Here is a 12,648-nt window from a genome sequence, read left to right as displayed (position 1 = left end):
ATAACAAGGAAAGGCAGTTAGGATGAACTGATATATTATCTCAAACAAAATTGTGATGATTTGTGTCACAGAACTGTGATGGTAATTACTTTTACAGCTTGTTTTATTGAGTTACATGGATAGCTTGCTTTATTGAGTGGATCAAGATAGAAATATGTACATCAATTAGACCTAGGACATATGATTGGGGGAACTAATTGAGTCTCTTTGCTCCACTGGAGACCATTTCTTATTACTGGCAAGATTGCACAAACAAAGCCTTTTAACCAAGGCTTATCTCTCTGAGTTAAAAATAACTTTCAGTGACTGATTCTAGTTTTGTTCAGCTGGGACACTTCTTGCATCTTTGCCCCAAAATTATGCCACGTTTGGAAGTTAAATTTTGGGTATAATCTATCTCAGCCTGTGTAAGAGAAAGCAGTCTGAACTAAGTTGCTACAGCTGTCTAAACCAAAAAGAAATAAATGTGGTCCATATCATTAGCTGAGCAGTAAGGATGAAGAAATGAAAAACACCAAGGCCTTTTTTTCCTCCCCACATAATTAATTGGCTGATACCTGTATGTCTGGAGTGCTGTAATAAAAAGGGACATTTTTAGGGGACAAGTCACCAGATGGTGCTGTAACATACAGGTTTAGATTTTTTTTTTTAACCAAGCAAGCACTGTTCAGTTAATGAAGAAATATTGTGATGCTGCCTTCAAGATACATTTTCTTTTCTGGAGAACTGCTGCAAAAACTTGAAAAAAAATCCTCCTGTGTTTTCCCTTTGTCTACAACAAACATATGGGGCAGAACTGCTTTGTAGAAACTTGCCATTAGTGCTGAGGGAAATATCTGAAAGAGAAAGATGCCCAAAGGCTATTTATGATCCACTGTGTAGTTGAGTGATTTAGTAATCCCCAAAATCCCTGAGCTAACTCAGAGAAACATTACAGCCTAGTTAGGCCATGATTCCATGATTCTGTGACAAGGCACATATTTCAGAGTCTGCAAAGGCTTTCTGGAATTCCCATTAAATGTCTAACGGTTGGAGTTTCAAATTCTGCTTTTCCAGGGTGAAAATGAAGTAGATGAAAATTTTGCATGAATTGCCCACTACCTGGTGGGTTCCCAAGCTAGCTTATGTTATGTGTTGCACTAAACCTCCCTAAGAAGAATAACCCAGACTATCTCCAAACACAGAATCACAGAATGATTTAGGTTGGAAAAGACCTCTAAGATCATTGATTCCAACCATGAATCCAGTTCTGCCAAGCCCACCACTGAACTGTGTCCCCAGGCACCACATCTGCACATCCTTTAAATCCCTCCAGGGATGGGGACTACACCAGGGCTCTTCTAGGGCTTGACAACATTTCTAGTGAAGAAATTTTTGCTAATATCCAATCTAAACCTCCCCTGGTGCAATTTCAGGCCATTTCTTCCTGTTTATTATTTGTCATCTTGGAGAAGAGACCAACTCCCCATTTCCCACAACCTCTTTCATGTGCTTGTCGAGTGATAAGGCCTGAGAGGAGGAAGCAATAATCATAAAGATGCTACTTGTACAATATCCACTCTTTTAAGCAATCCAGGTGTTAGTTCCTTATGAAAAGTTGAAGATGTTCGAGTTGTGTCTACTGGGAAACTATGTAGAAACTATTCAGGCCTCAATCTAAGTAATATAATCTAAAGAAATAATCTTTAGTAACATAATATTTCTCTTAGAAGAGTAATTTGGAATTACAGTGTTAATAAGAACTAGCAAAAATAATTGATCAGCCTAGAAATTCCTTCCCTCATCCTCAGTCTCCCATCTTACCAATCTTATTTAGTGGCTTGCATGTAACATGATGGAAAATAAATTTGCAAATTTGGCATCTGGTTAAATTTCTAAATGAGGAAAACCCTTTTCTGACAAAGTAATTGTACCAGTTCTCTAGGCTCAGAGTCCTACAGCAAAAACACAAAATGAGGCTGAAACATGGATAAACAGAAAAAAAGTATTAGAAAAGCAAACAGACATAGAAGAAATCCTGTGTGTAAAAAGAATATTTTTAATATTTGGAACAAAAATGAAAGGGCTTCCTCCTCCTTTGTGAATCATATTTTAACTGGAATGTATGATGCCATTTGAAGTCCGGGTCAGTCATCCTTACTTTTGTCAATTTTGTGTCTTAAATCCCTCAAAAATTAATAAATTCTAGAGGGGAATAAATTGCTACTGAGAATGAGGAAAGTTATGGGCACAATATAAATCATATATACTTCTGAGTGTAAAGCATATCAGTTTCCAATAACTTTCAACAGATTAAAACCCAGGACTTAGTATGTTAAACCTTTTTTTGATATTGTTGTTGAGCACTTTCAGATGGGCTGACAGAGAAGTTGTTATTCTAAATGAAACACAATGATTTGTGGAGGTACCTGACTGGTCCATCTCTTTAATCCTTACTTCTGGGTCCCAGCAGTTCTCTTGGATAACTCTAAAAACCTTTCCATCCTTCATCATCTTTGCCTGTCCCTGTGAAATGACATTTTCATATATTATAAATGTGACAAAGTAGTACCTCCTAATTTATAGTCTCTTGATATGTTGGGCTCCTTACAGAAATTCAGTGGCAAAATTTTGATCTTTTATTTCTATTCAGTAGGTATTTTTAAACAGAAACTATTTTAAAAATAGATATGAATAAAACAGTCATTCATAGTTCTGACTTAATTCTTCAGAATTATAAAAAAAAAAATCCCCTTCCTCTTGCAATGTACATCACTGTATATTTATTTGGAAGAGATACCAGGTACCTTAATCCAAGTTTATCCTCAAAGCAAATTTTGACCTCAAAACAATGCTCTAATTAAATCTGTGCTAAATTTTCCCTTTGGGTATGTGTGTGTTCAATAGCATCACAACGATTCCAGTAACCACAGAAATAATTGTGTAACACAGTTAATTTCAGTCCAGTGATTTCTTATCACCAGTGATACTCAGACAAAAGGAGACCTATTGTGTTGTCTTCAGATTATGATTTCTCCTTGGTAAGAAAAAAATAAATTGAAGAATTTGGGAAAGAAAAGTCCCAAACAAAACTTATACACAGTATAAACCCATGACCTGAATCAGTGTAGAACTTTCTCATATGCCACCAATTTCCAGACTTAGGAAGTTCAAAATATTATCAGAGTCATGGAATTTGTTCCTTTGTCAGCCTGGAAACTTTTGAAATGTCCTATTTGGTTGATTTGTGAATTGTTTAAAGAGAGGCAGTGTCACCACATTAAGGAAATTGTTACAATTAGGGGTGCCCACCAGCTGCTACAGACACATCAGGATTTCTGCTGGCACAAATGGATGAGACAAAATTCACCAACACCTGCTAGCCCCGAGTATTTCTTGGTTGTTTTAATCTGCTGCAGGGGTAAATGGAAAGTCAGAGGATCCCTGGTGCTGTGCATGAGGGCTGGGGCAGTGCAGCTGTGCAGCAGAGGCACTGGGCAGAGAACCCACTCCATCTGCAGGTGAAAACTGAAAGCCACACAAGAAAACCCAGCAGCCACTCCTTCACCTTCCCAGTAAACAGGAGCTGAAGGCAAGGCAGTCTTTGGGCCCTTCAAGAAAGGGATTTCTCTCTCTCTCTCTCCAAAGGGCACTTTATTTTTCCTCACAAAATTGGTCTTATTTAGGATCCTGTTAATTTTTCTAAAGAAAAGAAACTGTTAAATCAGAATATTTATTACCAGTGTGCCCAGCCAGGGGGGGTTCTGTCCCCCTCTTCTGAGAGCTCAAACTGTTCTTAACCTTGAATTTGTTACTACCTTCATACATCATTCACAAATGTACTGTCCTAATGAATATTTTAAAGCCATCCTCAACAAATCTAAGTGTGCTGCCTTGGCAACCTGTCAAGTTACTTGTTAGCTGTATCATGGGTTGTGAAAATTACGTGAAATATTACAACTACAGGGTCCTGATCCCCTGGTGAAATACTTCAGGTTCTTGTAAAACTGGTTTTCCAACCTGATGGAGAGGTTTATTGTAGCCATACACTCAAATACATTAAGAAAAGTTTAGAGCATTGATACAGGTTGTCCAATAAACAAAAAAATACTTGGGGTGTGAGAAAAAGGTACAGTAGAACCAAGCACTTCATCATGAATAGATCACATGGACTTTACTGTTCCATTCTATTCTATGCTTCTCTACTCTATCCCATCCTAAAAACTACCTAATATTTGTTTCGATTAATGTATGTGGAAATTAAGAGGGAGACATTTAAAAATTAAGTCCTGCAGGCTGATTTGGTTCAGCAAACTACATTTAAAATTATCTTCTCATTAACCACTCAGTAACATCCCAAAATGCACTTTTAAAATATGCATGTAATTATTTTCTTCCAGTTTGACCCTGGTGCTTCTTCAGAGAATGATATGGGAGGCCTTTGTTTTTTTTTTAAATCTTAGGAGTTACCATCCCCAGCTCCACCTGTCTGAACAGGATTTTATTTTGCCATGCACATTTTGTCATGCAGAAATTTCCAGACAGAAGTAGGCCGGATGGAATTCTTGGAGGAGTGTGTAAGGCCATTATTGACTTGTCAAAAAGTTCCTCTGCAAATTATTTTTAGCACAGAATTTTAGACCTGTAACAAAATCACCAGAAATGTGTCCAGTCCCTGTATCCTTCCTGCAGCTGCCATATTCCAACATCTGTGCCATCCATGCTTTGGTTTCACAGGTGGCTTGCTCTTGTTTATTAAAATATCATTTCCTTTTGGGTTTGCTTGTCACACAGATGACTGCATCTAACTCAACCCAAATCTGTATGTAATCTGCTTTAGCCTGACCTTTCTTGTTGGAAAGACTTTCCCAGAGCTATCCATTCCAAATGTTAAAGTGAGATGATAAAGAAGAATGGATGCTGGTTCATACAAGAGGGTGTGAGTTTCATCTTCCAGGCAAAAGGTTCTGCTGAGGTCTTTTAGGACTTGGCCTGATACTACTTCATAGGAAATAGACTCCTAGAGAAATCTGTATCAAAACCAGAGCCAGTCTTATTGCCATTTTGCTTCTCTAATATATCTCCTGTGAGTTTCTATTCCTGATGATGACCCAAGATCAGCTCTGAGAACCAGAGGCCAAACCTTGCAGTGATGATCCAGCTGTACCCATCCACCATATCCATATCTCTGTGGAGGAAAGAAGAAAAAGACAGGGCTAGTTAGCTCTCTGCAGTAATAATAATAATAATAATAATAATAATAATAATAATAATAATAATAATAATAATAATAATAATAATAATAGCAGTTCTTACAAAAATACCTCATTCAGGAGAAACCCTTACACGTGCTGAGCTTTGAGCCAGAGTAGCCTCACTGACGTCAGCAGAAGTGCTCAAGTGTTGCTGGACTGGACTAATGGTGTTTGTAGAGCTGGAATTTTAGTTTCCAGTTCAACAACATTTTTAAACAGCTGCTTTAGAAATGCTGAAAATTGCTTACTACATTGAGGTTCTAACTGAAATAATTTTGACACTGAAAATATTAAATTAAGCATCTGGCAGTGTGAAAATTGAGCCGTCAACTTTCCAATCTGTGATCAGTTAATCATTAGCACAAAGATGCATTGATTCCACTTTGCAGCTTCCATGACTCAGCAGCAGGAGTGAAGGTCAGCCTCTTGTCTATTAATATTTAAACAGGGAAGAGAAGCTAAAAAGGAGAAGCTTAGATGCTCATTGATTCTTCCAGAGAGATTCAGAATTGTTCATGCAAAAAACGCAAAACCTACATAAGATGCTGATTTCCTTTTACTTTCATAAATTATCAATTAGAAAGGAATGAACTCTTGAAATCTCTGAGTGAAAACAATGCTCATAATTCCCATTTCTCCAAAAAAAAAGAAACATTTAAAATGAAACTAAGCAAGAGCAGGCATTTGTTTTGCTGAAGTGTAAACGATTTGGACACAGTCCTGAATTTCCTGTGATACCAAATCATCACTCAGTGCCACTGTGAGCTCTCCTAATGTGGGTGTGAAGAGCCAAACCTCCTGACCTCAGCCAGAGATGCAGTCACTGAGGCTGTGTGCTCTGTTTAACTATGCAACTATGTAAATTTTATTTAAATTTATACATCTAGAGGTTTATACACATGTAAAAATACTGAAATTTTGGGAAATTTAATGAGCGACAACTAATGAGAATTATAAACTAGATCCATGCTAATTGCAATTGCAAGCTGAGCAGAAAACAAGCACCTGAAATGGGTACTGAAGGAGCCCATAGGCAGTAGAGAAACTCATTTTCAACTGATTTTATTCTTTCTTCCCTTCAGGTATTAGTTGTAGGTATTGACAGTCCATATCTGCTTTTTCTGTGATTTTCTATACTTGTGATATTTTCCTAGGCTGTTAAATCAGTACCTTGACAATAGAATTTTCTAGTTTGAAGGTCCAGTATTTACAAAGTATTTACAAAGCTGGAAACAAGAAGTTTAGCACTAAATAAATGTGTGCATGGTAAGATGCCTCATTGGTTTTCCTTGCATGATCTGTGTTAATGGCTTGAATTTCCACAGGACTCCAGGGAATTCTTAGAGTTGTTTTCTACTCTGAGCCCATTAATAAACTATTAAATTGCTCAGAACAGAGGGAAAGAAACCTAGCAGGTGGAAATTAAATTTTAAAAATTTGGTATTTGCCTCTTTATCTCTGTTTAAAGAAATGCAATGCTGGCCCACAGTGTCTAACATTAGTGAATTTAGTCTTGATGTACATCAGTGAACATCAAGGAAATCTTGGGGTCATTTTGAGTCAGTGAACTTATTGCCCTTTTAAAGTACTTACAGACAAAAATATTTAATTTTTTTAAAACCCATATAACACCATGTTTTAAAAAAACCCATATAACATCGTGTTTTAAATGAAGTAATTGCACAAAGACAACAAAATCTGAAACATGCAAAAGCAACCTGTCTTTCTAGTATGGATATTTACACTCCTATCCATTTAAAACAGACATAATTATTCTGAAAGTATCTGTATCCTCACCTACATTATCCAGTGTATGTGTTTTTCATCAGGAGCTGTTATTATTACAAATAGGGTGTTCAAAAAGATATTTCTAAAAACCTTCCTAGCCAAACAAGGAAACAAACATTCCTTTCCAGGAGGTTTTGTGCATAATGATGTTATTTTTCACAACTAATGAAGAAATAATCCTATGTATGTTTTCAATGCCAGGTTTTCTCATGACTTTTTTTTTTTTTCTAATGTGCTGTTTACATTTCCCAGCTGCTCTCTCTCTAATATTGACTGAAACTGGACTGCCTAAAATCACAGAAATGCAGAGCTAATAGATATGAAATCCTTTCAGATTGATTACATTTAAACCTAAATGACATTTTTCATTCTAAAATGCATTTCACAGGATCATGAAAAACATTGTGGACAAGAATAAATTTATGACACTGAATAATAACAACAATAGCAACAACAATAAGCTAACATAAATTCATTAATAGCTTCAGTGTTCTGACAACTGAGATTCTCTATTTTAAATACAACAGGCTGCTTCTTTCCAGTAACTGAAAAAAGAACAGATATTAGTAAAATTATCATCATCAATTAGCTGTACTTATAATGACCCCACTCCCATTGAAGTTAATGATTTCATGCCTGTGGGTATAATGATGTGAATAAATTTGTCTTAGTTAACATTAATTTTGTTTAATATTTGATTATTTATTTTATTTAAAACAAAAGCGAATACCATGTAGGAATGGAACAGAACAGCTCTATTTTTATCAAGAAAGTGGAATTTATACCTTATTATCCAAAAATCTTGTGTCTCAAAAAACTCAAGGAAAACTTTAGGAATTGCTTCAGAATAAATAAAAAATGGGGAACAGAGCCCAGTTTTACATGCCCTTCTGACTGGACTCTGGCTTTTCAAAGTAGTGAAATACAAATATTTTATAGTTGGAAAAATATCCCAAATTAGACAAAAACCTAGAGATATTTACCCCAGAACCCTTCATTCATTTTTCTTTCAAAAATCACATTGGTAGCAATGGTTGCTGATAACCTAAGGCACTGAATATCTAAACTCTTGTTACCTTTTTCAGGTCAGGCCATTCCTTAGGTAGAATGTGGCTATGAATATCAATTTTCATTTTTGAAGTGCCAGAGGAGAAATACTCCTTCAGTGCTAATGTTTTGTGTGTCAGTGCTGCTATCCCTGCTGTCCCTGGGTCACAGGTTATTCCCTTTGGCTGCTGGCCAGATCCACCTGCTGTCCTATCAGGAGAATGGGATACAGCGGCCAACCAGGGAGCCTAATTCCAGAGGAGTGGCTCTTCAAAAGAACAAAGAGTTTGAGCAGAAAGTCCCCAGGGCAAAGGGAAAATACTTGAGCAGTTGATCGAGGGCAAAGGGAAAATATTTGTTTGTATCGGCACTGAAGTGATTTATTTTATACAGCATCTAAAATGTCAAAAAAAGTCAATAAAATTGAGTTAGTATAAGTGTATTAAGCAAGCTGACTTGAATTTCCTCCTTTCTCCCTTTTAGGTTGTGAAATTATTTGTAGAGGGCATATAATATGCCCTTGGAAGAATCACACATCCTCATCTATTCTCTGTTTTTCTTGCATTTTCTTTAAAGTTATATTAACCCCCTCCAAAATATTGAATTTTAGCCAAATCTATGCTCTGCATTTTACATTCCCCCTCCTCATCATTGGTTCACTCAGGATATTTACACAAGCTACTGCATAATGGTGCTTACAGCCTCTCAAGATGCCTCCATTATACAGGAATACATAGATGTATTTCAAATATACCAGCTCCTGCATCCTAAGTTAGGCTTAACTGGAGCTATTTCAGATTTCCTGTGAAACTACATCTCATCTTTTGCCCTTTACTCAATTTAGAATTACACTTTGCTTAAGATACCCTTGCTCTTTATTTGTGCTGTATTTTTGTCTGTAATTTATTCCCCCTGTAGTTTTATTTCAGTATATGTTACTCACACAACGTCCTCTTGTGAGTGTTTGCTAACCATTCCCTGATTAGTTTTTTTAGTGAAAAATGCTGATTTTTTTTCCCCAAACCCAAATGCTGTTGTGAATCTTGCAACTTGAAATCAAGCATCTTGAAAAATAAGCATCTTGGCCCATTTTGTTTTATCCTTTTCCTGACCTCTGTATTTTATTTGGGCTTGAAAAAACCCCAGACTCTTGCATTTCCCTACTTGCTCACTCATTAAACAAGTCTGCTTTGGATTTGGTCAGATAACTTTCATGGGAGTTATTTTTCATGTCAACTTCCTGTGATAGGGTTGGTTGGTTTGTTGGTTGGTTGGTTGATCTTGTACTTCTCTGCAGCACGAGGTCACTGAATGTTCCAAAGAAATAGGAGGCAGCAGTTTTGGGAAAGTATTCCCTAAATGAAGGAAGACAGAGCCAACAATTTGCTTTAACAGATCAAAACCCTGTGATTGAAAATGGCAATTATTTCTGTCTGAAAACCCAACTCAATCTGTTCATGACCAGGCTGCCAGGTTAAGCAGCAAATGGGCTCTCCTGCCCCAGGTGTGACAGCCGGGCTGTGTGATGTGGCACTGCAGTGTCAGCCCGTTGACAGCCGTGCTCCTGCATGGACTACAGCTGACAGAAGAAAGAAGTATTGATTCAGCTCTGGGAGCTCTGCATCATGATGGGAGGCAAACACTTAAAGTGAGACCTCCAGTGAAGAGATGTCTGCAAGACAATTCCCTTCTTAGGCATAGAAAGCAGAGTGAAGGGAGGGAGAGGGGCACAGAAAGATTTGTGCACCTGAATAGTCTAAGACACCAAGAGTCTTCAGTCACCAAAGCTGCAGGATTCCATGCAGAGCTCCGCTGCATTTCTTCAACACTGAGCTTAATTTCCTAAAAAAAGCTGTAGTTGTTAGTTACTGCTCCCAAGACACAGCTTAGCTTGCAAACACTGTAGTACTCCCACGCTGCATTTCATTTGTCAAAACACATCATTTAGAAACCACACCAGCTGAAGGCAAAATGTGTGTCCATGTCGCTTGATCAGAGGGCAGTGAGACATCTGTCTGTATCCAGCAAGATCCATTGGGCCAGCAGCAGAGAGACCTTCATTGGTTGGGAACAAAAAGCTCTTCAGATACTCAGGCACCCAATGTACTCTAAACTGGAAAACATGACTAACAACTCCTCCAAGGACAATCTAGCTACAGGCTGTTCAGCCAAGGCTGATTTCAGACACACACACACAAAAGCCTAGCAGATCTATAGGGTTTCATTTCACTGTAGGGACAAGCACTGAAGTGAAAGTGGTGTTAATTGGAGGGCAGTAAGTGCTCTTTTCTGAAGCTATTTAGCTGCTTTTATGAAACAAGTGCAGAATCTGAGATTTGGAGTCTTCAGGATCGAAATTCAGTGTTATGTTCTGGCTTTGCTTGTCGGGGTGAAAAGGGTTTCTTTGTGTCAGTGGGAAAACCCTGACGTCTTCAAAAGAGTCTGCATCAACAAACACTGGTAAGCCCTGCAGAGAGCTCTGCCACATCCATGCTCCAAGGCAGCCCATTTTCAATTAGGCTGAACAAAGACACAAAGAGGCAAATTCAGGATGCTGATCTCAGAAAGGGCTAAAGTACTCAGGCCAGTTTTTTATACCTTCCATTTTGCCTATTCCTCTCTGGCACCTGTTTTGGGAGTGCACATTTGATTGTGCAAATCAGCTGTTTTACACATTTGCACAGCTACAGAAAAACAAGTAGAAAACTCTTTGTGCTTGGTAGCTAAGATGAAGTACTTAAAGAATCCGTTCTTTCCAAATGAAATAAATGTTGAGCAGCACACTTATATTGGTTGCTTAGCAACAGGTTATCCTTTGGCTGTGCTGGGGACTGCACGGGTCCTCTGAGACTGCCATTACAGACCTGCTTGGAAATGTCAGATTTGGAAAGGATGCAAAAGTCAGTAATTCTATTTTTTTTCCTGTGGTATCAAATAATTAAACCTCTCCTATTAAATTAGCCTGATCACAGAACTTAAACCTCTTCTGGGACTCTAAAGCACACAGACTTCAGTGGGAGAGGTGTCGTCTGAGTTCTGCAGGGAAGAGCAACAATGATTATGGTTTCCCTCCTAATGAGGAATTACATTATGCAGTTCCCATGCAGTACTTTCCATGTGGAGCTCTCAAGTATTATTTTTCTCAGGAAAACATCCTTTCACCTAGCAGAGCTACACCAGGAGGACATATCCAGCTACAGCTATACCAGTAAAGTCCTGAACCAAGATGTATCCTGGAGAATGAGTGGTGTTATGATTTCCTGTTCTCCAGTGCAATAAACCAAACGCTCAGTGTGGCTGCCTAAGCTCCTGGTGGCTCGCAGAGCCGGCTGGACTGCAGTGCCAGGGTTTCTTTATACACATTCACAGGGGCAACTGAAAAGGCACACACACCTCCAATCTACAGTCAGCTAAACCAGCTCAAGGTGGCAGCAGTGCAGGTGTACTCATCATTAAATGCTGAAGAGCAGTAGATTTTTCACTTTGTTATTTAAAGGCCTTTGCAGACACAAAGAGCTGTAAGAGCCTCTGTTTACACGGACATCAGAGCTGCTGCTGCTCTGTATCTTGAGCCCATTTAGCCTTGCAGAAATTTTGGGCTTTTTAGCTCAGGTGTTGCACTGTACTGGTGCCCCTCTGATGCTTCCAAGGTCTCAGCTATTGACTCTGCGTGGTGAAGTTTCACGGTTGCGCAAGCTCAGGGTGATGCTCTCCAGGTGGGGAGAGCTGCCACAGCCTTTTTGTGTCACTAAAATTTGCAATGTAAAGGTGTCCAAGGTTGCTGATGCCTCTGGCAGCCCTGCACTGCTCTGTGACCACCATCCTGCAAGAGCTCTGATGAATCACACAATGATGAAAGCAAACACTGTCTTCTGCCAAATTCGTGACCATTACTGTGTTCTCTGTACCTAAGTGAAGCCATTAAAAAATCCTTATTTCTAGAAAATATTACATAGTTAAAATTTAACTGCCATTCTAAAAGAATAAAACAAAATTATATGGCTAACCTTCAAATAACATAATTATTTTCTTTATACACTACAGTTGCAGTCCTGCAATTTACACTTACCGTGCATTTATCCTGCATAGACATATTCTACAAAAAATGTAAATTAAATAGATATTTTCTAAAATGTCAGTATGAAAAAAATAGAACTTTATTTTTTCCCCATTATTAGACTCAAGCAAATAAAAAATACTCTATTTAAGAATGAATGAACCAGGCCAAGGTTCACTCCTGGGCAGTGACAGCAACCAGACAGATACCAGCAGCATAAACATGGGCCAGAAAGAACAGATGGAATGAAGCTTACAGATATCAAAAAGTCATAATTTTCAAGTTAATACCCCGTGGTAACATCTGAAATAGTTTCAATTATTTAGAAGGCTGGTGCCTAAAACAAATAAATAGTAACTCCTGCTGTATGTTGTCTCAACAACTTTTTTTTCTGTTTGCTAGATAGTCAAATCCTCACTTTTCCCTCTTTGCAGAGGCCTCTTTGTGGGACTCCTTGGGCACATCTGAATTCTGGGGACAAGGAGAGAGTTCTCAGAGCTTTCACTGCTTCAGAGAGGGAGT

At 38.2% G+C, this 12,648-nt stretch overlaps 1 protein-coding gene across 1 annotated transcript in view; it reads right to left on the bottom strand.

Moving 5' to 3' along the window:
• ACMSD (aminocarboxymuconate semialdehyde decarboxylase) overlaps positions 1-12,648 on the bottom strand; it is a gene marked incomplete at its 5' end in the record, with an annotated part of 34,459 nt that overhangs the window by 13,975 nt on the left and 7,836 nt on the right. The window contains 2 exons of the mRNA XM_036386582.2: positions 2,409-2,505; positions 5,123-5,167. Coding sequence (XP_036242475.2) covers positions 2,409-2,505; positions 5,123-5,167 — 142 coding nt within the window. The remainder of the gene's footprint in view (positions 1-2,408; positions 2,506-5,122; positions 5,168-12,648) is intronic.

The sequence above is a fragment of the Molothrus ater genome, chromosome 7 (genome assembly GCF_012460135.2).
Source record: "Molothrus ater isolate BHLD 08-10-18 breed brown headed cowbird chromosome 7, BPBGC_Mater_1.1, whole genome shotgun sequence".
NCBI classification, from domain to species: Eukaryota; Metazoa; Chordata; class Aves; order Passeriformes; family Icteridae; genus Molothrus; species Molothrus ater.
This window is presented reverse-complemented; position numbering and strand designations above follow the sequence as displayed.